Source organism: Podarcis tiliguerta (assembly GCF_965153285.1).
Source record: "Podarcis tiliguerta genome assembly, chromosome: 2".
Classification (NCBI taxonomy): domain Eukaryota; kingdom Metazoa; phylum Chordata; class Lepidosauria; order Squamata; family Lacertidae; genus Podarcis; species Podarcis tiliguerta.
The window spans coordinates 67,848,399-67,873,673 of NC_139535.1; the positions used below are offsets into that span (position 1 = coordinate 67,848,399).

Sequence of the window (25,275 nt, forward strand, 5' to 3'; positions counted from 1 at the left end):
CAGTATTGCTAAACCAGTGGTTATAGGAACTGTCATGCAAGTGGCAGTGATGTTGAAATGTGCATTGACAATACTAGGCGTACTATTGTGATTGCATAAGCAATCATATCATAATGAGGTTTCCCTAAGGTAGGCTAGAATAGTTAGTATACTGTTACCCAATATGGGCCTTTACAGCAGGGTAGATTATAAATCCAGTCAATCAATCAGACTGCAATATCACTTGGGAAAGGTTTATTACTAGGCAGCTGCCTTTAAATATCCATGGTGATAATTTTATGTGTAAGGACTTTTTTTAAAGTGTTATGTTATTTTGTTTTATTCTAATAATATGCTGTGCCCTATCTCATGTCAATGACAGAGTTGCCTTTAAAACTTCAGTAATGAAAGGAAATGTGATTGCCAGTGGGGCACTGTGGCTCACATAAGCTGCAGAGGCTGGGAATTTTATAAGTTACTGCATTCCACTAGCCACAAGACCACAGCCACTTCTTTACAAAACTTGCACCTCTCTCTAGATGGGACGGGGGGGAGTGATAGAAATGGAAAATGAAGTGGCATCAATTTAAAGCACTGTTTTACTTAAGTAGCACAACATATGAGGAAGTAGCTTTTTGCTTTTTTTTTACATCATTGTATTGGAAAAGGTAATTTGATGTAAATGCACTAGTTGAAATTGGGTTGAATATCAAACCACTAAAATCAATGAAATCAAGTTTGGTCATGGCAGGTTAATTTCAATGGAAACTTAAGTTCTACTGATTTCAATGGGCATTATCAGAGGGGTGAAAATGTGAGGGAGTTCAGGTGAAATTCCCAAATTATGTGAATTCCTAAACTAATTATGAGGTTCCTCAACGCATGACTATATATGTTTGGAAATTGCATTAAAACATTTGATACAAGCAAGCTGAAAGTGTGCAAAATCTGATAAAAATCAAATGAGCAGACATGAAGAAAGTCCAGTTTTGCACACCTGTGCCTGAACAAGTTCTCAGTAGTAGATCTCTTGGTATATCGGGTTCTCTGTGTGTGTCTGTGTCTTTCTCCGAGTCCATTTTCATAGAATCATGTTTCAAACAAAGGCAATTTTGTTTAGACTTCCTTGCAAGAATGACTTTCCTGTTCCTGCCCTTACTGGAAAATGAGGGGTTTTCCACTTCACTGGCATGCTGATGTATTTCCTTTCCATAATTTCCATGCAGGTTACTTCCATGATTCCTGCTAATTGTAGTTACAGGTGCCAGGAATTATTTAACTCACCAAGACAATGTTCAGAAGAAGGTGATCACGTATTCTATTTTATTCTCTCTCTCTCTCTGCCTTTGCTTTCTCTATTAACTCATTGTATTGCAAAGAAGAAATTCATGGGAGCAAGTCCTTTCCTGCACACTCTGGGACTGCAAAAAGGATCAGATAAAGATGTTAGAGCACTTGGTTCCCTTGCCTCTCACAACTGCAACCCAGATAGACTCTGTATGCCATGCTACCTCTGAGAATGCACAGAGAGTAAAGGTCACAGAGTTGGGTTGCAGGAGCATTTGGCACCTTATCAATTATTTGCACAACAGCCACCAGTGAAGACAAGCCTACAAGTCTATGTGCTTGCAGGGAGCAGGCTTGCATGCAAATTCTCCTGTCCACACATGCAATGTCAGCATGTGGTTGAAACAAGAGGGCATCTAAGGAATCTCCTTTCATGTCTTTGGGTTTTGTTTCTGTGCCCTAGACACGGTGATTCCCAACCTGCCAAAAATGTGCATGGTGCACTGGCATAGACTTTTCATGACCTTCTTCCATTATGCTACATTCCAAGAGGCAGGCGAAAAGGCATGTCACACAAAACTCCTTATTTTGCAAGTAGACAACTAATCAGAAATAGGTCTTTGCACGCAAGTGGGGGAAGTGACGCTATTGTTTTTAGAAGTCTATGATATGGCTAATATGATATGGCTGGTTAGGGGATGGGGCTTGTGGATTTTATTACTTTATCCAAGTACCTCCTTTATTTAGCAGAGGTGCTTTACCTATTCACAAAGCAGATGGGGACACCTGTGGGGTTTAGACCATGACTATAGGACCCAGCCCCTATTATTATCTCTCTCTCTCTTTTGACAGCAGGTGAGCTACTGTTTGCCAAGTTATTTTAGAAGCCGTTTTCGTTAGAATTTTTCCTGGCTCTGCTCTTTCGTTTTATGTTTTTAGTCCGACACTCCCTCACTGTATGCTTTCGGGTGGTTTTATCCAGCATTTATCTGTCCTGCAGACAGTTTTAATCACACTTTTGTAGGCCCCTGGGGAATGTTTTCCATGAAAGGTGAAGGTAAGAAATGTTCTACATACATAGCCCAGGCTGCTCATTTCTTCTTCTGTGTAATTCGAGAACTGGTGAGCAACCCACTAGTCCTTGGTGAGAAAACAACAGGTAGGAAGGGCTTGTGTGTGCTGCTATCTAACTCCTACAGTTAGCTGTTTCTAGCTCTGACTAGAAAGCCTGAGAGAGAGAGAAGTTCTCCAGCTTCTCCAACAGGGCTCCTTGGAGCGGGAGGGTCATCCTGAGGACACCTGAGAGCGACCCGTCGGACTCCGAAGCCCCGACCGCCCTGCGCGCCAAGCGACCCGCCTCTCCCCGCCTCTCCTCTCCCGCCTCCTCCCCGAGGTGGAGGAACAGAGAGACGTCAGGCCGGACCGGAGATTAGCAGTCGCTTTAAGTGGATTAGAAAGCAGCCGGGTTTGGGAGAAGCGAGCGGAGAGTGAGCGGAGCAGGCGCCGCTTCCCCCTCCTCAGGCTTCAGCCTCTCTCGCTCGCTCGCTTTCTCTCTCGAACTGAGGCGCCCCGCCATGCCCCAGACAGTGGCTCTGAGCGGCCCTTCGCCGTGGGGCTTCCGGCTGGTCGGGGGCAAGGACTTCAGCACCCCGCTGACCATTTCCAGGGTAAGTCTCCCGAGGGAGAAACCGCGTCCCTTTCGTTTTCTTCGGGGGGGGGGGGGACGACACGGGCTGGCTGCTGCCTTGAGAAGCGCCTCAGGCACCGGCCGGCGCGAGGCTGTCACCATGCCCTGACCCCGCGTTGGGCTCTGCTGGGCTGCCTTCTGAGGGGACGACGACCTGCGCGCAGCGAGGCGAGGAACTCGGTCACTTTGGGCAGCGCGTGAGGCGAGGGAAACCAGCAAGCCTTTTGCGCCATTGGGCTCTCAACCGACGGGGGGTGGGGAGACGACGGTGCCCCGTCGTTTTGCCTCCCGGGCGCCGCAGCCTCTGAGGCAACTGAGTCGCGGCGGGGAGCAGCAGCAGCAACAAAGGCGGCATTCCAGGGACGCCAAGCGCTCCGTGGAGCATCGCTCCCGGGAGAGGCACTTGTTGCGCGCTTCGAGTTCCGCTCGTCGCTGCTGGATGCGGGAGGGTGGCATGGCTTGTGAAAACTTAAGACGACGGAGGAGGCAGGATCAAGACCCGCCTTCAGGGGTGCTGAGGCAGGAGGCTGGTTTTGCCCAGCTGCTTTGGTTTCAAAACTCAGTGGGTTTCAAAACTCAGGAGTTTCCTCTCTGGTGCTGTAAGTGGAGAAGAGGGATATTATTTGGGATCGGAGTGTGGCTAAGCAAAGCTGGGTAGCGACTTAGATTTAAAGGAGAAGGAGAACCTGGAACCATGGATCTTTAAAAACAAGAGCGGGCTGCTGGGAGGAGCAGAAAAAGATGTTCTCCTTTAACAGCGATGGGCTGCTGCTTCTAACTAGCGGGCTGGGTCGCCTGAGATCTGTTCCACGGAAGCAAGTGAAAGAGTTTGCACCAAGTGGTCTGACAGGGTGTTGTGTTTGGCCCACCAATGAATGCAGAGCGTCAGCGCAGAGCAGGGAACCTCCAGCCTTTGAAGCGGCTGGGTTTATCTGCTGTTTATCTCTTTTCTGCTTGGGTCTCAGCATTTTCGAGCGCTGTGTAGGCAAGGCAATCCTTGGACCAGTCATTTATCAGGAATGGTTCTCCTGAAATTATACCAGCTGGAGGCCCCATTAGCTAAAGTGGTGCTTCAGGTTAAGAACAGTTTCAGGTTAAGAACGGACCTCCGGAACGAATTAAGTACTTAACCCGAGGTACCACTGTATATGTGCACTTCTTGAGCTTCACTAAGGAAGTGAATGTACCACAGGGAAACAGTGGATTTAAGAAATGAGGAAACTGTTTCCAACAGGAGCCCAGTAACTGGCAAGGTGTCCTTCTCTCTTGGAATTTTTGAAGTGCCTACTTCAAAACATGCCTCTAACAGAAACCATATATTTAGATACTAGAGAGCATCTGATTCTTTCCCTCTCCCCCATCCAGCCACACAATGACTGCAATCCTATACATGCTTTCTTGGAAGTAAACCCCTTTAAATACATTTCTGAGTAAACAATGCATAGGCTTTGGATGCAAATGTCAACTCAAAATGCTGTAAATATTTTCAGTGGTTCAAATTTGAAATAAATAAATAGAGACCCATGCAAATTTGTGGATGCAGTTTTTGCTTTCGCTCTTACATTTGTCCTGTTCACATATACACCACTCACAAACCAAATGGCCTGCTTGCATGTTTTCCTATAGCCATCTGGTTGGCCTCTGTGACACTAGGATGCTGGACTGGGTGGGCCTAATCCATCAGGCTCTACTTATGTTCCTACATAAAAATGCAAAGAGTAACCCCCCCCTTCAACCAGCACCCTTCAGGCACTCCTCCCACCCACTCCAGCTAATTAATTCCCTGTTTGACTCTTTCTGCAAACCATTCCTGGTGCCTACCGTAATGGTATTTTAAAAGCAGTGAATATGTATTTGTTGTCAGTTTTCAAGGGAAAAATGTAACAGGGCTTGCTGGGAGAAGAAAGAAAAGATACAGCCAGGCTAAGCAATACCTGTCAGACTGAGTTTTCCACAGATATTAAGGAAGCTAAAAAGTAAGATATGAATTGCTAGATCAGACCAGGGTTCATATAAATATGCGATATGAAAATTTGCAAGCTGATGGGGGATATCTATCATTTCTGCCCAGGATCTAGCATTCCGTACTTCTAAATATAGAGTCTCTATTGAGCTACTGTAGTTGCCAGCCACTGGCCAACTTTTGCCCCCTGAACTGAACTGTCGTGATGTTAAAGAAGTATGGGGGTCATAGGTGCCAGAAATATGCCTTAGTTTTATTGTAGAGGCCACATGTGAGTTCCTAGGCATATTGGCCTGAAGATGAGATGAGAGAGGAACAGAACACGAATGAAATTTCTGAGAGCTGAAAATTTCAGGTAGGAGGAGACTGAAGCTGGCTCTCAGCCAGATCTAATGAGAAGAAAAGCTCAAGGGAGGCCTTCAAAGCAAGAAGCTTTTAGACACCTGAACTTATCTCAAAGGTGGAGGATAGAAATTCATGTGATAAGACCAGCAGCAGGTGAGGTCAACAGAGCTGGGGCTAATGAGAACAAAAGGGCAGCTTGGAGCACTTTGAAACGGAATGAGCCATAGAATGATAGAATTGTAGAGATGGAAGATATCATGAGGGTCATCTAGTCCAACCCCCTGCAATGCCAGTATCTTTTGTCCAATGTGGAGCTCAAACCCATGACCCAGAGATTAAGAGTCTCCTGCTCTACTGACCGAGCTATCCATCATGAGCCGTCTTGCCAGTCAGTGATCAACAGGACCTGCTAGCCCTGTTAATCAGATCAAAGCTTATTCAACTTCTGCATGGAGGGATGCTCTATTACTATTTAGGAGGGTGCCAAATGGTTGGGTAGTTGTAAAGATTTTTCTTGTAGGCCTACTGCAAGCTATGCGAGGAACCTGGGCAGACTTTACATTGTGGTGGCTATAGTCATGGCTGTAGTCATGCCATCTTTTTCAAATCCTAGCACTTTTTCTTGTTCCTTTTTTTCCCAAGGAGAAAAACAACAGTGCTTTGGAATACAAAACAAATCATCTGTTCAAAATAACAGAGCTTTATATTTTAAAGTCTCTTCCCCACCTCAGCTTGAGAAAGGGAATCAGTACAATAATCTCATGTGATAAGAAAACAATTGAGGTACTATTTCTTATTCACCTGGAAACACAAAGCACATGACATGTGACCACCTGGCCAGCAGCTTTCCAGTGTCGCACTAGATTCTGCCTGCAGCAACACTTTTGAAATTTTGTTTTCATAAACTGAGTTTCAGGGAGAGGAGACAGTGCAGAATTTGGCACGTTGTGTGGTACAGGCTTGTTAATACAAAGTTAACCTTGCTATGATTTAACCCAATGGTTAGTAATTAAAGAGTAGGGCTGCATTTTGCCTTTCAGAGAGGCCTTTTGAAGCAACTTTATCAGAGATTATGACCATTTTAGTAGTTAATAAAAATCAACTTTGAATCCTCCTCCCCCAACAACAAAATGTTTACACTGCTAAAGCTAAGCTATTCAACACATCCCAAGCTCTTTTCCTAATATAGAACATCAGCTACTGTCCCAGAGACATAGGGAACATTTAATCTCAAATTGAAATATAAAGTAATCCTACAATAAGTTGTTACCCATTTCTTCTTCAGGCTGCCTTGAAAAATGGATATGTAAAAGTCTTATGTATATTACAAAGCAGCGAGGAATTTTTTTAAAGTATTAAAACAGTATTTTATCACAAAAATACAGAACTTGGTAAATGAGTTAGCAAACATGGTACTTAGACATACTATTTAGACCATTCCATTTTGAGTGTTTGTTGTGTCAAAAATACTGACCTCCTTTGTCTTTTCATTGCAAAAGTTTGTGAACTTTGAATCTTGGGAGTGTCTTAAAGGACTGAACATTTCTCTTTGAAGTCAAATAGATAACTTGCCTTTTTTATATCACTTTTGTAGCCATTTTGTGTTTGGGATAGGTATACATAATGGCTCATAAAGCTGTCACATACATTGCAAGGAGAAACAGCTGCTAAAAGGTGTTTCCCCCCATGCAGCCTGCAAAATTCATTCTCTGTAGCTGCATTCATTCTGGAAAAAGTCACTGCAGTAAATGGGAATCACATCCAGCAATCCTAAAACAAAATGTCAAAGACAGGCAAATGAATAACTTTTCAAAACTATTCTATTTGTAATTGTTACAGTCAATATGAATATATTTGGCTGCAAAACTCTATATATTCTTCTTAATTTAGATAGGTTTTACACAAATCCCATTATTTTAATGGGGGGATTTTAATAACACAGGCCTTGAGTAGTAGCAGGCAAGGAACATGTGACAAGGTACTGATGAGGAGTGAGTAAAATAATACAGACATCTGTTAAACAACCACATAATAGATATGCCCAGAGGGAAAGCAATTGGTCTCTAGGCATCAACACTTTTTGTTTATTTAAAAAATGTTTGCTAGCTCTCTGCCATTCTCCTTGCCACCCTTTGGTCTTAATGGAATTTATCATATCCAGAGAACCATCAGATAACCTATTCTTAAGCGGTTTTAAGTGTGATGCTGTTCAGGTTCACTCAGAAATGAGTCTCACTGTGTTGTGAGGTTTATTCCCCAACAAATGTGCATTGGACCACAGCCTTACAGAGCAATCCTATAAATGTTTACTCAGAATTAAGCCCCACTAACCAGGCACTGTGAAAATTTTGGGCCAGTGGGCACATCTGGAATTTGGACAAAGGGCTAGTCACAAAGTTGCTGCCATTGGGGCATGGTGTCAGGGACGTAGAGTGGGTAGCTGGAGCCTAGGGCGGGGCAAATGTTGCACCCCCTGTGTTAGGAGCTGGCTGGATGAGGAAGAGTGGTGGAATCCACTCAACCAAGAGCCCCACAGGGAAGGCACAGAGGAAGAGGATTTCAAGCCTGGGGACTGGTGGGACTCTGGTCTCACCTCAGAGGAGAGGACAGGCAGGGATCTGCTAGAAGCAGGGTGCTTGAGGGATATCAAAGAGTCAGGACAGGGTGAGGAGGTTCCCAGTTTTGATGTAGGTGCTGATAGTGATGACAGAGAGAAGATGGAACCTGCAGTTCTCCCTCAAGGCCACTCTGGCAGTTTCTCCTCTGACAGCTTGCTGTGCCCCACTGAACAACTGCTTCGTTAGGACAGGATTGGCCTCTGTGTGTTCAAGTGTTTCTCTCTCTTTCTCTGACTTATGAACAACCTGCTCTCCCTGTCAGTTCCCTGACACCCTGGTGGACTGGGCAGCAATCAGTCCATTTGCTGGCCAGCATCTAATCAAGGGAGCCTCTCCTTGCAAACTAGCCCCAATCTGTGTCGCCTTGACCTCCTGTCCTTGCAGCTAGGCGCTCTGGGCAACACACGTGGCTCTGGCATTGCCTTCCCGCCTTCCTCTTCCTCCCTGCCTCTTCTGTGGGTGGTGGTGGCATACGTACAGCTGTCCCTCTGCCAGCCATGAGGAGGCACTGCCACTGCCCAGCACCAAAGGCCTGGCCCAGGTGTGGCTTGCCTCCCTACAGCTGTGACCTCAATGTGGGAGCCTGTTGTGGAGGTGCCTGGTTGCGCCCCCTCATAAATTTGCACCTGGGGCCATGGCCTCCCTGGTCCAACCCCCACTACATGACATAGCACAAACATGGTTGTCATGGTGGCATAGTATAATGGCTGCTTCATCAAAGAAAGCACCAAAAGAGACAGAACCATAAACTAATGCAGGTTTGGTCCTTCACCATCAATGGGGGAAATGCGCCTACATCAGCCACTGTCAGAGCAGATGGTAGGATGAATGTCCAATCCTGGCATCCATGAAATGTGATCATGTTTAAGGGAGCTGAACTAATGCAAACAGGAGCTGAGCAGGAAGTCCAAGCAGTCTCTCATGTGGATTTTTGAGGGAATATTTATTGAAACCTTTCATGGGTATCATAGGAGGTATTGGTGGGCACACTGATGCCCATGAGCACCACATTGGCAACCCCTGTGCTAAAGGGAGATGTTTCCAGCTCATGAATATCACAGTCATTTGTGTTTAGGTTGGGAACATGTGCCAACAACTATCAATGTCATAAAATGTTACAGATATATACACTAGAGCAAATGTAGCTTTTGAGTGTTAATTTGAAGCAAGGAAAATACTGGTTGGCTGGCATCCATCTGTCTTGGGAGACAATGGAAACGTGCCCTTTCAGGAGTGAAGTCAAACTGTTGGAGAGTTACAGCGCCTGCTATGGTTGTAGAGACCACAAAAGAAGCCTTTGTGTCTTATGGCTGGAATATGCTTATAGATCTACTTGTGCACTATCATGTAATCCATGTGTATAATTTAATCATGCAATACAGCATGGCTGGTGTTTCTCAACAAAAATGGTGTAGCTGCATTAATGGTTGTTATTTCCTCTATTTAACAGTGTTTGGCTCCTGATAAATTACTAGTTTTTGGATTTACTGTAGAAAATTCAGTTCTATTTCTTAAGTAGCAATGTGCGGGTCTTTACGGCTCAGTTTTAAATTTCCCTGCTTTTGAACATCATTATGAACTACCCTTACCTTATGCACTTAATAGTGCTTTTCCCCCCACAGAAAACTAAGATAATCTTGACTTTGGGCATAAAATGAATTACTTTAATTAATCAGCCCCACTGATAATCTGGGATAGGAAATCAGACGGAAGGAATGATTCATGTTGTTCCATTCCTTCAAGGTCTGACCTTGGTGGAAGCTTAACAAAATAAACCTCACACACCCTAAACATTTTCAAGCTTTGCCAAGCTGGACAAAACAAAACACATTCAGCCTAATGGAGGGGATTTACAGAACTTTTACAATGTTAGTGTAATGACATCATTATTTTAAAAACAAAGTGTAAACTATTGTTCTCCTGACGCAGGTGCTCCAAGTTTCTGTGGAAATAATATGCAAACATCAAGGTTCCCACTTTGAACCAAGGACTGAAACCATTTCATCAATTTCTCAAGTAGACTGTCATGATTTGACATTTTCAATAGAAAAACAACCAAAACAACCAAAAACATTTTAAAATAGAAAGTGTCACTGAGTCCAAACCTTGTACCTGAAATAATATGGGAATAGGATCAGGTTCCCAGTTTATAACAGAGATGCTGCTAACACATAAGTATATTTACAATATGTAAATTTAATAGCTTGGTATAGTAATCAGATCAGTCCAGCTATTGTGCTTATATTTATTCAAAAGAAGCAAAAACAACAACATCCAGTTTTAAAAGGATTGTTTTCATACTCAACCATTTGTTGTGCAAAAGCTCTAAAAGGGAGTAAACAGAGGGCAGTGAATTGAATTACAAATATGGCACTAAGAGATTAAAAAAATATATATTATTGCCAGTGATAAATTGATACACAAATATAAATATATTTATGTTGTTAGAGATATCTGAGTGAGTGCATCAAGAGGTCCTAATTTTATGATTCACAAATGAGGGAGATTTGTTTAATTTAATTAGATAAGCACAATGGCTTTATTGGGCTGGGTGCATGTGGCACCTTGGGCTCTCTTTAAAAAATTCCAATAGGAATAGAGATTCCTGTAAGTAAGGGTCCCCTGCTTTGGCTTTTGAGTTTGGCAGATGGGTTTGAAAAGTTCTTGTAACAAGTTGTCACAGTCACCAGATAGGCCCACTAAGGCTCATCCTTGAATAGGAGAAGGCCCACTGAGAAAGGAAAATGCTCTACATTTGTGCATTCCCTAACAGTCAGGGGTGGCCAACACATGGAGCCAAGTGAGGTGATTGTCTCAGGTGGCAAGGTACCCAGGGCCAGTCGATCCCAATGTTGATCTTTCTCTCTTTCCCCCAATCCATTCCTAATGTTGACCTTCACTCACTCCTTCTTCACTGGCAGGGAGAGGGGTAGCTCCATTCTGGGGTTGCCTGAGGTGTTGAAATGTCTTGGGCCAGCGCTGGTTACAGCCCTCATACTTGCCACTGGCCCTCAAAAACACCAGCCCTATGTCTCCACTTCCTATCTTTCCCATAACCTTTGGTACAAAATGTGTGACATGATGTCACTGAGCTGAGAGTCTCTTTATCCATTCTCCAATTGATTCCCTTGGCTTTCGAGGGCTGGGATTGGCACATTATATGCTTTGTACTGTTAAATGTTTGCGGGGGAGGAGGGAGAAAGAGCTGTAAGGTTGCTGCTTTTGGCAACAGCCATATGATTCCTGTAACTGAAACATATAATTCTACTATTAGAGGATGACATGGATGGGGGAAGCCAAGCACTGTGGTGCTCTGCTTCCCTTTTCCTCACTCGTGAGATAACTCAGCTCTTCTTGGCTGGCAACAAGATTCATAACTAAAGCCATACATTTTAGTAGCAGGCTCTTGCAATCTCTGGAGAGGGATAGCTTTATACAGTGAATGTGAAGGAAATGTGTCAGTCTCCAGGGGACAGAGCTGAGCACTCCACACATCAGCAGATGGAAGCAGCCCTCACAAAGGCACTCATTGATCCTGTTCTCCCACATTCATGGCTAGAAGAGAAGTTGTGGGCAGTAGCGTTCAGAAGGTTGGAGGGATAATGGGATTACAAGACCTTATAAAAAAACAAAAACACAACCCTAACTCTTGCCTTTCCTTTACCAAACTCGCACAATTAACTGGAAATATTTAGTGTTCCTTTGCCACTCATTGGGTTGGATTCAAAGAAGAGCAAGCAGAACTCCATTCATGCAATAAGGCTTTCCTGGCTCCTTCCACCGTTGTACCCTCATGCACCCTGCAAAAAGACATTCTTGGGAGTTGAGGGACCCTTTGGAACAGCATAGGGTGTTTGCAAACAAACCAGTATAAAATACCAGCCATGCATTGTACTGAAATATGATTTACTCAGGACTCTTTTCTATATTTTGCAAGAAAAAAAAGCAGGGAGAAAAATTACAGCAATAATTAGCACAGAAAATCATATTATCATTGACAGCCAAACTACATGCAGCACCATTTTAACAGTAAATAGCATGTTTAGGAGGGTTTGATCTATGCTGGAACCCTAAAGGGATAGTAGGTGGCTCTAACCTTTTGCCCCTCATTGTGGTTACAATCCAGATTGGGTACCCTGTGTCTGCTAACTACCACGCAGTAAGCTCTTTCTAATTCATAGTTCAGTCTCTAACACTATGCTATACCAGAGAAAATGCAAACAATATATCTTACCTTCGGAGGTCATGACTTCATTTCCCTCATGTGTCAACCCAGCCATAGTAATCACGCAAACAGATGAAAAGCAAGGAACTAGGCTGGAGGATGCCTGGCATCCCTTTCAGTCCTGCAATGAAAGCAGAAATGAAGGTACCATTGTCTGTTAAATAGCCCTGCTTTGCTTGGCTTTCTACAAAATACAATAGAGAACTTTCAAGTTCAGAAACTTTTCTAGTCTAGACAAAACATCCAAAGGAAGGTGTCTGTCATGCACTGACTCACTTCATTCAGAATTATGTAAGTTCATTTTAAGTCTTCCTTTGGCTTGCATACGTTTTCCACCCCCATACCAAGAGAGTTAAACTTGCATGATTGTCAATTGCAACTCATCTGCTTCTTGCCAAAACTGCCTGTGGCAATTGTAATCAATAACAGTCAGTGATATTTGCAATCCACTAAAACAAACTCTTCTGTGTTGTTTTAATGGAACCCAGTTAATGAATCTTGTTAAAAGCATATGCTTATTTTAATACAGTGGTACCTCTGGTTAAGAGCTTAATTCATTCCGGAGGTCCGTTCTTTTTTTCTAAATAATTTTTATTAATCGGAGGTCCGTTCTTAACCTGAAACTGTTCTTAACCTGAAGCAACACTGTAGCTAATGGGGCCTCCCACTGCCGCCACACCGCCGCCGCACAATTTCTGTTCTCATCCTGAAACAAAGTTCTTAACCCGAGGTACTATTTCTGGGTTAGCGGAGTCTGTAACTTGAAGCGTCTGTAACCTGAAGCGTCTGTAACCCGAAGTACCACTGTACAGTTTTTGTCTGGTCTCCTTAAGGAACTGCTAGTTAGGGACAATTCTAAACTTAAACCATTTTATGGAACATTTTAGTGTTTGTGCTTTGGTTAATAAAAATATGTTGCTACACAGGTGTTCTTTTTTATGCTTTTTAAAAATCTAGTCCTTTAAAAGTCAGCAATAAGCTATTTATTCAACTTCCTCTCACCACCATCTCAGTTCTGAAAGAAATGGGCCTATAAGGGGTTTAATAAAAGGCAATGGCTAGAAGGGTCAGACTGAATGTTTAGGTTTCATGACACAGCATCTGTATAATATTGTTAAGTTATATAATACAGCATCTGAATAGAAAAGTGACTCTGTCAGTACATACTTCCAGGATTGCTGCATGGGAATTTTTTTTTTTTTAATGAAATAGAAAGTTTGAGAAGCTGAATAAAATGCTTCTTATACAGCTGCTGAGGTGTATATAAAGTAGGAATATAACAGACAACCCAAAATGATAGCAGATTAGATAGCCGAAATAGCTAGGGGAGTTCCAAAGCCTGATTTATTTATTTTTTTAAAAAAGCTTTAAGTGCCTTCCTAAATGTAAGGAGTGCAGGAGCTATTCAAGAGGTGAGAGTTCCAGAGGTGGTGGGCCATCACAGAAAAGGACCTGTAGAATATTGTCACTTTAGGAGTACCTGAAGGTATGGTTAGAAAGGCTTTTTAATCTTGGGCAGGATTATAGTTCTAACCTGACACAGTTCCAATTGACAATTCTGTAGTGCCAATCTTGCATACGTTTGGGTGCTGATGTTAATGGGGGAGGGGAAGACAGAGAGAGAAGGGGAATTGCCTGAAAGACAAGGAAGGAGCTTGCCTTCTGTGGATTGAGGGGTTTGCTAAATTCAAACAGAAAACGGTGGGTTTTTCTTTTGTGGCTCAAACCCTACCTCTGTTTTATACTTAATTTTGTTTTGTGATGGCACCCTCAATCATTTGTATATAAAAAACACTCCTCTAACCTAAAGAAAACAGGTTTCCAATCTTAGAACATTCATGTGCTATGCAATTCGTTTCTGAAAAGCCTGCTTCAGAGAATTCTGCTCTTTTATTGTTTGTTGTTTATTTGTTTGTTCTGTTACTTTAAATTATTACTGGCTTTCTGTGAATTATCAGAAAAGTCGTATATAGTTACAGTAAGCTATTAACTAAAAGCTACTGTAATATGGATCTATGATCTATGATCCATATTAAGCAGCAAGTGCTTATTTATTTGTAAGAAAATCATTCTCAGCTTATTTAAAAGAAGTTACACATCTCTTGAGGAAACAGAATTATGGTCATTGCAATAAGAATGATCTCTTAATGCAGCAAGATATAATTAACCAAAACTCCAGAGAAATGTTTCATTAGATAACACTGGGGAAACCCAGCCAGATGGGTGGGGTATAAATAATAATAATAATAATAATAATAATAATAATAATAATAATAATATAACCATTGTAGTCTAGCTTTTCATGGCAATTGTGCTTGGAAGCAATAACAGATGCTGTGAATGACTATGGAGAAAGCTAGAGGGTAAACATGGGGTTAAATTATTCACAAATTCATTGGCCACTGATCTACTTCCATTATATCATAATAGATTAATCTTGTGCATGAAGACTATTTGTTCTGATACCCAGTGGTTCAAGGAAAAATTTGTTTCATTTTGGAGTGTAGAATCCACTCCCCATTTTTCTTTCAAATTCAAACTACAAATTCAAACTACAGGATGCGTCATTAGCCTCCCTCAAAGGGAGTTACAAGCTTTGCAAGATTTTGGCATTAATACAAAAACAGCAGGAGGGGAAGCGATAAAGATTTAATAAACAGCATTGTATTTCATGCATGACTGGAAAGTGACAGGTAATCTGAACAGCAGTCAGGGAAAGTTGTTGTGGAAGATAACACCCTGGCAGAAGGCTATTAGAATAGTTGCCACCATGTTGACTGTTTCTTTCAATTACAGAAACAATTTCTCATTTGTCCCTTGAACTGAATGAGCTGATCCAAAGCATGTGACAAAACAGTGAACCTTGGCAATAAAAATGGGGTTTCCAAGGGCCAAATGCATTTGCAGTCCGCTCACAGTATAAGATTCAGCTTGGATTTATCTAGCTTCTGAATGAGTCTCAATTGTAACATTTCCCCACAGGATATCACTAATAAGTTAGCAAGGTGCAAGTTATATCCCTGTGGCTGTCATCTGGTGCTGGAATGCCCAACCTGAACATCTACATACTCTGTCTTCAGCTGCATATTGGACAGAAAGTGTGCTTTATCATCTCTCTGCTAGTACACACCTCCCCCATAATGCAACATAGGCTTCCCACCACTCTATGGTCCCTATTCACCAGGCTATGGAACTGTGTGGGAGTACAAATGCTGCACTGGTGGACTCTTGTATGGCAACCGCCGGATGCCCTCGCAAACAAGGAGCATGAATACATGGAGATGGAAGTCTCTACTGGATCAAAGAGCATGAGAACATTGTTGGGTGAAACCTAATTCAGTACAGTGAAATCTCAAAAATCCAGCAGAAGCAGATTCCATAAGCATCCTTAACACTCTTTATTGACTCCAGTGATTCTCCAGTGATACTTGGCCTGGGTTTCAAGCTTCTAACCTGAACTATTGTCAATGGAGACTAAATTCACCGAGCTGTTTAACTCGAAATAGACATAATGCTGGCCACATAACATATGGCACTCTAAAGAGAAAGAAATAAGCCAATATATTTTAACCTTAGTTACAATCCTTATGAGCTGGAAATCATTGCAGAGAGACTTTGGCCGTTTGTAATGGATCAGCAGTTTTCCTGTGGGTTTCTCTGTTCTTTTCTGCTGGCTCTCTCAGTTCAAAGCTGCTTGCTCAGGGAAGCTCTAAAAACAGTGTGCTACCAGTTTCTACTCTGCTTTCTTCACTCTCACAACCCCAACAAGAATAAAAGTCAATAAATGTCCTGGATCTGCTTTTTCTCCACATGCAGTTTACATTGAGGAACAAATCTGAGTCGCTCGCTATTAAAACTTCATAGCAATTAAACTTTTCTTTCTCTCATGCAGATTAATCCTGGAAGTAAAGCCGCCCTTGCCAGCCTTTGCCCAGGTGATGTCATCTTGTCAATTAATGGTGAGAGCACAGAAAACATGACACATCTAGAAGCACAAAACAAGATCAAAGCTTGCCTGGATCAGCTGACCCTATCTGTGAACAGGTAAACTATCTGTGCTTGCCTCTTCATGCTGACGCGCTACGTCTGTGCACACATTCACCAAAATGTATGTACTGAACCTGTGGCTGGACAGTGGGATTATGCATCTGCTTGCACCTCACTCACAAATGTGCCATGTGTAGTATCCTAAATGCTGGATGGTACATTCCTATATCCATTGAGTGGTATTCAAGCAGGTTTTACTCAAGAGTAGACCCATTAAAATAAATGAACAAGATAGGCCCATTAATTTTAATGGGTCCACTCTGAGTAAGACTTAGTTGAATACTCTCAAAATGTTCCACTTTTTACTTTCTAGGAGTAAAGATGACCCTTTTTAAAAGTCAACATGCATAGGGATGTATGCATAGACATATCAGAATGTATGAAGCAACTGAGAGAGCACAATCAGTTGGTCATTTCCTACCTAATGTTCACGATACACTCTTGTGGGTTGTATAATGGATTTTTATCACACTACATTTTCAAGTGCAACCTGTCCTTCTTTGACCCCGAGGAGTAGCCCTCAGGGCAAGTGAGCAACCTGCCCCAACAAGGGTTGGAAGTGAAGCTGAGGCCTTTTGAGCCTCTGCCTCCTAGACTCTTCCCACCTTTGGAGAACTAGAGCAGATCCACACCATACATTTAAAGCACATTCAATGCACATTTTAAAGCACATGAATTCTAGCAAAGAATCATGGGAACTGTCAGGGCTTTTTTTTTTCTAGAAAGAGGTGTTGGAACTTGCTGAGCAACCACACAAAGCTGTTGAGCTTTTTTTTTTTTAGGGGGAACAGCCACTTTTGGCAACCCTGCTGCTGACTTCCACCTCCAGCGCACAGCCACAATTACAATCACTGTGACAACACGATCGCCGCAGCAACCCAATCGTCACACTGCACAGCCACAACACTAAAGGGCTGCGGGAACGCACCTAAGAGGTGCTGGAACTCAGTTCCGTTGAGTTCCAGCTGAAAAAAAGCCCTGGGAAATGTAGTCTTTTAAGGATGATAGGAACTGTAGCTCTGTGAGGGGGAAACTACACTTGCCAGAATTCTTTGGGGGATGCCATGTGTTTTAAATGTATGTTGAATGTGCTTTAAATGTAGAGTGTGGATCTGCTCCAAGTATTTTAAAGCTGCTGCCCTTAAATATTTGCCGCCTGAGGCATCTACCTCACTCTGCCTCTTGGTAGGGCTGGCTCTGTAGAAATGTAAAAAAGATCAAAGCGGTAGTAGGCGGAGGATATTACAGGGAAGCGTCTCAACTCTAATGATAGCAATAGAACACACTCGATAGAGAAGCTTTAAAATGCAAACTGAATTATCATCAGTTTCAGTGAATTTAAGTATTGCAAGTCTACAGATACGCTAGATGATATCTGGGGCTCTGTTCCTTGCTATCATTCTCATATTGTAAGACAATGAGCTATGTGGGGGTGTTTATCTCTAGTGCAGCAGGTCTCCAATAACTGTGATTGAAGGAGACCACATTGTTCAGAGACAACATGATGTAATGCTTTCAACACCACATGTGTTTTCACATAACTTTAACTAGCATATTTCTGCACCGAAATAAACTCTATTGTGGCTAAAGTAGATTTCTGCCCTTTTGATAAAAGCTTAGCTGAACCAGGGAAATGAGTTTTGTAAACATTTGTGCACCCCTCAGAAACTGCCTCCCATTTTGGCTTCATCTTACCACCACCGCCCTAGAAAGGATATAAAAGCATTTGCCCTGGGGGAGAAATAACCCTTGCAATATCTGAGAACTGAGAGGGCAACTTCTAACATCTTTGCTCCATCTGCCTTCAGAGCCAGTGAGAAATTCTTGGCCTGTGAGGAACTAAAATCTAGCTGCTTATGCCATGTTTTCTAGGAGACCTCCAGCCGATTGGTAATCAGAACATCTGACATTTTTGCTACCCAGCGCCTCCTGCATTTGCACTGACCGGATGCCACTGAGTAGCTAAATCAGGTTGGCTCTATGGCCCCAAGAAGTCATCGCAACAATTACATGGTCTCTGTAAATTTTATCAGTTATTGAAGGAGAAATTCATGGAGGACAAGCCTATCAATGGCTGCTAGCCAAGATGGCTATGTTCTGCCTCCACTCTTGGAGGCGGTATGCCTCTGAAAGCCAGCTGCTAGGAATCATGAGTGGGGAGAGTGCTGTTGTGCTCAGGTCCTTCTTTGGAGCTTTTCATAGGCATCTAGTTGGCCACTGTGAGAACAGGATGCTGTATTTCATGGGCCATTGGCCTGATCCAGCAGACTCTTATGTATTTAGGAAGACAAAGCCCAGTTAAAGTATTTTTTTAAAGTGCCAAAGCAACCAAAGTTTGAGTGAACAATGGCTGCAAACGTAATTAAAACTGGAAAGTAGAGTTTGGGGGAGTGCACACATTCTCAAAAATGTGTGAGAATGAAAATTCAACATAGTTCTAATTTTGATCACAAATCTATTGCTCTGTAATGCTCCAATCTGTTGGAGAATAGAGCTGTTACTTTTCCACAATTCCTCACTATTGTACTCTGCTCTTTCTTGTAAGGATTTGATTACTGTCCAGGACCTACTAACATTACTGGATGATACAGGAGTTGGGGTTTCTTTTGTTCCTTTCACTTCTCCATGTCAGGTCATTGTTGCATTTATGAATGCTTTATAAAGAATTTAAATCTAAAATATATTTGCCTCCAAAACTGAACAACTGCCTCTTTGTAAAAAGCAAGGTCTCTCCTAATGGGGAAAATCAATTTGTTTATTTTGTGCTTCAGCTAAAGCAACTACAGTAACATTTTTATTGATTCTGTTTTTAGACTGGACCAAATTAAACATAGGGGTAACGTGGGTTTTTTTATTTCTCCACTCAGCATTTAGCAATTTGTTGAATTCCTAACCATTCTGTCTGGCCAATAAAAGTTAGTCACTATTCAAGCCACATCCAGGTCTGTTTTGTCACTGAGAATGAGTCATCCTTGCATAGCAACGCTTCTCAAAAGAAATGGGAAGCTACCCTTCTGATAATTAATCTAGACCTCCCGTATCAAAATACTTCTATAAAATCAGCATGTTTAACACCCATTTCTTCCAAAAAAAATATACATATGTGTTGTATGTCCACAAAATTCCTGCATTGTGATGTTCAGACATCAGAAGCACAGAATGCATTTGCTTTCATTTTCCTACTTTCAGCAAAAAATATTGCATTCTATTACATAAAACTGATTTAGCATTTACACTGAGCTGACTTTCACTTAGGAACTGGCGTAACCTACAAATACCTTGCATTTTCCTCCAAAGTAAGTCCTGTTGAGTTCAACAGGACTTCAGCCTTGGTTGCATCATTGTTAAAAAAAAATAAATTAAGGCCCAGTCTTCAGAAACTCTATTCAGTTTGGACCTCACTGAAAGGAATAAAACTTGCAAGTACTTAAGAGTTCAGTGATACACATTCCACAGCTTATAAACTGGGGGCTACTGTCTTAAGAGCATTAACAGTTAGCTGTCATTTATATTCTGTGATTCAAAAAATGATTTTTGAAGGATTCCTGTTTATGTTTTAATATAATAGCCTTCTGGCAGTGGCGTTGCGTGGGTTGTCAGCACCTGGGGCAAGGCAAGTAATTTGCGCCCCCTAACCCGGGGCAAGGCAAGTAATTTGTGCCCCCTAACCCGGGGCAAGGCAAGTAATTTGCGCCCCCCGCTGCACTGTCCCTCCCCCAGATAGTCCCTCGCTCTCTCTCCGCACCACACCGCATGCCTGGCACACACACCCCCTCCACAGTGGGCGGCGACTCGGCGGCTCGGATCGGATTTGCACAGCCAGCACTGCAGTGAGAGAGTGTGAGTGAGCCAGGTAGGGACAGAGAGCTGCGAGTGTGAGCGCAAGCGCCCCCCCCCCGATGTTGCGCCTGGTGCGGCCGGCCCCCCCTGCACCCCCCACGCTATGCCACTGCCTTCTGGAACCTAATGGATGCCTCTTAATGAAGTATGTTGTTCTTCTTAGGACTTCACAAAACAGATATCATAGCTTCTCATTTTATATTTTTAAAATTCTGTTATTTGAGATAATAAGTTCCAGTGCCAATTGGAAGTATGATGCTTTGGTTTTCCTTCAGGTTGGAAGGATGATTATATTTTTATTTTTTTAAAAAAGGCCAGTCCTGTAGGCCAAATTCTCAGCTGGCATGTATTAGGATAGCTTAGTTGGTACTAAGATTTTCACTGATTGCATATGTACCCTTTAGGTTTGGATTCAAGCTAAACTTCTAAGAAAACACAGACAGGGAGGCTGGCTGTTCTTAATAGTTTGGATAAGTAGTTCCTGTAGTTTTGAGACACTGTGTTTTCACACACATGCATTCCTATCAATGAATTATGTTTCTGCTTTCCTGTTTGTGTCCTTGACATGTTCTACTTTGTTTTCTTAATTTATTTTCTACCAGACAGAAGGGAGGGAGGGAGGGAGAAGAGAAGTGAAATAATAATAAAAAACCCCACTTTCCTTATTTTCCATTTAGTGAGAGTTAAGAAAAAGCGCTGGGGGGACTTCTGTAGACCAATTCAAATAGCCTAGTTGTTTATTATTTTGTTTCTCTTTATATATGCTGAGTGAATCCTCATGGAATTTGTTGCTGCTCACTCTTTGCCAAATAAGGTTCCATGGATACCCAGCTATGGCCATGTGATTAATGGTCATGTCAAGAGAAAGGACATGTCTCAATGAACATCTTTCATCCTCTGGCAATTGTTTTTCCATCCACTGTCCTTCATTAAATGAATTATTCCCATTGTGATATGTAAGAATCGCCCCTCCCGCGGCCCCTCTTCATACTATGTTCAGCCAATGCCCTTTCACTCCCATTGGAAAGTTCAGTAGGAAAATAGCAAAGTGACAGAATATTTCCATGTTACCAGTAAAATAAGGATTTTAGTTTTGAACAGTGGCTGGGTTAGACACCAGAATCATTGTTCTAATTTCAGAAGTGTGCCTTAGTTATCATTTTGATATATTTCCATATGATAAAATTTGATTTTATTTATTCATATATTCTGCTCTTCAAGGATTCTCAGAGAAGCTCTCTCTCTCCACCCAAACACACATTCATTTAAGTGTAAATGAAACTATAAACAATGAAACTAAACATTAAAGTTAGGAATAATGAGAACAGCACTGCAGGGACAATGCAAGCATAAAACAGACTTCAGACTAACAAATCTCAGAGACCTGCTGTATTCATACATTATATTTAAAGCATCCTTGGTGTACATCTGAATGTGTGAAGCGGCCACAGGTAGAACACCCACTGACTTCAAAGCATAAGGATTAAGCCATAGATATGTGAGACTACTGTGTTGACTGAATAAGGGTAAGACAGTAGCCCATTTGTTAAGATATGAGGCAGTGGAAAATTCTGACCAGTTCCAAACACAGCCAGCTTATGGAAGTGATTCATTTGTGGTTACTGACATAGATGAGGAATTACCTAGACATCACCATGAAAGCTAGCAGATGGTAGGTCTAAAGTCCTTTTAGACACAGGGGCAAAACGTCAAGGCAATACAGTAGTAAGGTGAGCTAGGAGTAGCACACATCAACCATTTTATGTGGGAGAAAGTAAGTGATGGGGGTAGGTGAAGTTTTAGCAGAGCAATTTAGGCTATAAATCAACTTATTTGCTTCTGTGTCTTCTTTGAGCCAGCGTAGAACATGGTTTCATTTATTACTCTGATGTGGCCAAAAGAGACTAAAATGTCAAGTTTATAGCAGATGTTTAAGGAAAGTTTTCTAACACGATTCTCTATGAATTCTGGTTCACAGAAATGTGATGTAAAGATATTTGCTGTTTAGCTGTTAATGATGCATTCAGGGGACTTTAAGAAAACATTTTCTTTAATAATTCTTCTTGCATGTCAGCTTTATGGACAACTGAAGCTGTTTTCTTCAGTAAGTAAAGGAAAGCATTCCAAACCAGTAAAGAATGCATGATATAATGCAGAGAATTGAAACAATATGGATTTAGGATTGACCTTCCAAGTTTCCTTAGGCTGAAACTCTGAAGGGTACTACTGAGCACAGTGGCCACATAATAATGATGTGCAGTGCGCAGAAGGCGTGCAGTAAGTGAGGGCAGTGATTTGTCATTGGGATGAGTAGAGGGAATGCCGCACTCTGTGCTGTGTGCCCTTGCCAGCCCACTTCCTGGCAGAAGGAGCACAGGAGGCAGGAGCCAATTCCACTCCATGGCAGCTGAAAACCACAGGCCCAATCCATTAATTTAGGCCGTGTGTTTGCAGCACATTTGGGTATAAAGCAAGGCTCCTTTGACAGGGATGCCCTATATATGTTCGTTCTGTGCCGAGTATGGAAAGTGTTACTATGCATGACAGTCTCAAGTTTCCAAAGAAGGTGCCACTGAAAAAGTGAATCACACAATTTTCTTCTTGTAACTCCTCAAATAAACGTGTGTGTGTTAAAAGTATGCAACTAATGGTCCAAGGGCAATATAGGCAGCTATCAATCAACCATTTTAATTAAAACCTATTATTAGGAGAAAAAGAGATACTACCTTCTAAAAAGTTGATGGGCATTTCCAATAGTAAGCAGATTTGGACAAGCAATCTCAATAGTTCTGTGTATTCTTTTTAGCATGAAGGAACTCTCCCATATACATGTGGTTCTTCTCTGATGAGGACTAAGTTATGATGTGACCAATTTGCATCCCATTTTATACTAGACCAAGACTTAGGGTTTGTGAGTTGGACACCCCATATGTGAAGGTACAGCGTTGCAGATGTATGCCCCCCCCCCCATTTTTCCAGGGCTGCTAAAGTGGGCAGAAAGGATCTCCGTGTCCAGCCCCAATGATGTGCAGTTGCCAATAGCCAGACCTCATGATGGAATAGAATTAAGCTGAAGTAATGCATTTGTCTGGTGATTCAGAAGTGTCTGGTTGGAAGAACTTTCATGGTTGTTCTCCGGTGCTTTTTTCACAGTGTTGTAAATCAGTAATATTTTTACCAAGAACTTTACAATGAAACTGAGATGAAGAATTGTCTCACTGTAGTTTGTTTCAGACAGCTGTAATGAAACTCAGAAGCATTGTCCTTGCTTTCCTTGAGCATTTTTGTATACCACTGAATCAGATTGTTTTCCAGTGCTTCTAAGTATAAATTTTGATGGGGAGAAAATGTGTCAGCTTTGGCCCTGCCAGCAACATTCACAGCTGTACAGATTTTTTTCAAGCCAAAAGCTAAATTTCTGTAATACCCGTAATGTCTCTGCTGTTCTGGCTTTAAACCTAATTCTGAATACATTTACTGAATCCATTTATTTGAAGTTCTTCTTGATCACAGTAGAACTTGCTTCCAAATACTGTATGTCTGTTTAGAACTCAGTTGTGGGCCTCAATTCTTCATGCAGCTGTGGAAGAGTTTATTTGTGTGTTTCATTGTATCTTTCATTGTGTCTATTTCCTGTTCTGCTTACTAGCAAGATTTATTTAAGGATTTTGATTATTTAAAAATGTCGTTTGATTGCAATCAGAACACAAACACTGATTCTTGCCACAAGCAAATATCAAACTAATTGGGCTCATTCTGATGTAGCCTGAAACCATGGACTTAATTTGGGGGTAAACAAGCTTTGAGTTTCTGTGTTCCACATTCTAGACAAACTGGTTAGTTTTAGCTATGGTTTAGGGAAACAAGCCAACTTCAAATCATGGTTTATGATCCTGGTTTGCATTTCTAAACCATTTGTTGTTGTCATTTAGTCGTGTCCGACTCTTTGTGACCCCATGGACCAGAGCACACCATAGTTAAGGTTAATCATGTCTTCAGGTTCATGCCTAACTATAAATCACAAATATTTGAAAATGGAAGTGAAAGCTTCTTACATCCAACCAGAGAGGGAGGAGGGCACTAGACCAAGGGTTGTACATATGACACTGAAACATAGTTTAGCATTACATTTGAGCCAGATCAAGTGGATGGATGAAAATATATACATACTGCCAGTCTAAAAGGAGAAAGTTACACACACACACACACACACACACACACACACACACTTGCTTACCTACACCTACAAGGATACTTTCTTTTTGCAAATGCTGGCTGAAACCAAAACAGCAACTTGCAACTGATTATTCCATTTTTAAATGCCAACAATGATAAAGCACTTGGGCGGTTTCTGTTCAATAAGATACATAAATGAAAATTCAACTGTGTTAGGCTTCACTCAAGAGGAGCTTAAAGCATCAGAACCCTTCCCATGGGTTTCAGTGGCTCTTCTATTAGATTCAGCATTTTTCAAAGTTCTGAAGCTAAAGCAAAAATCACATTAGTTTTGAAATAGAAGCCCCTCAGTAAAATTTCCTTGCTTAAGTTAGTTGCACATGTGTCCTACAACCTTTCTGCTTAATAAAAAGGTAAAGGTAAAGGTACCCCTGTCCGTACGGGCCAGTCTTGACAGACTCTAGGGTTGTGCGCCCATCTCACTCAAGAGGCTGGGGGCCAGCGCTGTCCAGAGACACTTCCGGGTCACGTGGCCAGCGTGACAAGGTGCTTCTGGCGAGCCAGCGCAGCACACGGAACGCCGTTTACCTTCCCGCTAGTAAGCAGTCCCTATTTATCTACTTGCACCCGGGGGTGCTTTCGAACTGCTAGGTTGGCAGGCGCTGGGACCGAGCAACGGGAGCGCACCCCACCGCGGGGATTCGAACCGCCGACCTTTCAATCGGCAAGTCCTAGGCGCTGAGGCTTTTACCCACAGCGCCACCCAGGTCCCTTCTGCTTAATAAATGCCATCAATTCATGCTAAATACAACTGTAGTGTTGGGCAGATTGGGACTGAAATCTAAATAAAAGATTATGGGCTACAACAGTAAAGCTGTACCTACCAGGAACAAGAAGATCCATATTTTCCAAAGTGACATGCATAGGTCTCCTAAGGCTGAATGGAAAGTTACACGTTATGCACAGAAAGATTCCAGTTTTTCCCTAGATTCACTTTCATGGCCAAAATGAGAAATACAAAGGAAGGCTTGGATCCAGACAAGTGCCAATGGAAGGAGGTGGATAGGAGCTACTCACAGGAGGTGCCTCAACCCAGTTTTCAATGTTC

At 42.2% G+C, this 25,275-nt stretch overlaps 1 protein-coding gene across 1 annotated transcript in view; it reads left to right on the top strand.

The window, feature by feature from the left end:
* The first annotated feature begins 2,467 nt into the window (after positions 1-2,467).
* PDLIM4 (PDZ and LIM domain 4) overlaps positions 2,468-25,275 on the top strand; it is a 59,403-nt gene continuing 36,595 nt past the window's right edge. Inside the window, exons 1-2 of the mRNA XM_083428748.1 lie at positions 2,468-2,933; positions 15,997-16,148. Of these exons, the coding sequence (XP_083284874.1) occupies positions 2,841-2,933; positions 15,997-16,148 (245 nt within the window). The 5' untranslated portion in view covers positions 2,468-2,840. The remainder of the gene's footprint in view (positions 2,934-15,996; positions 16,149-25,275) is intronic.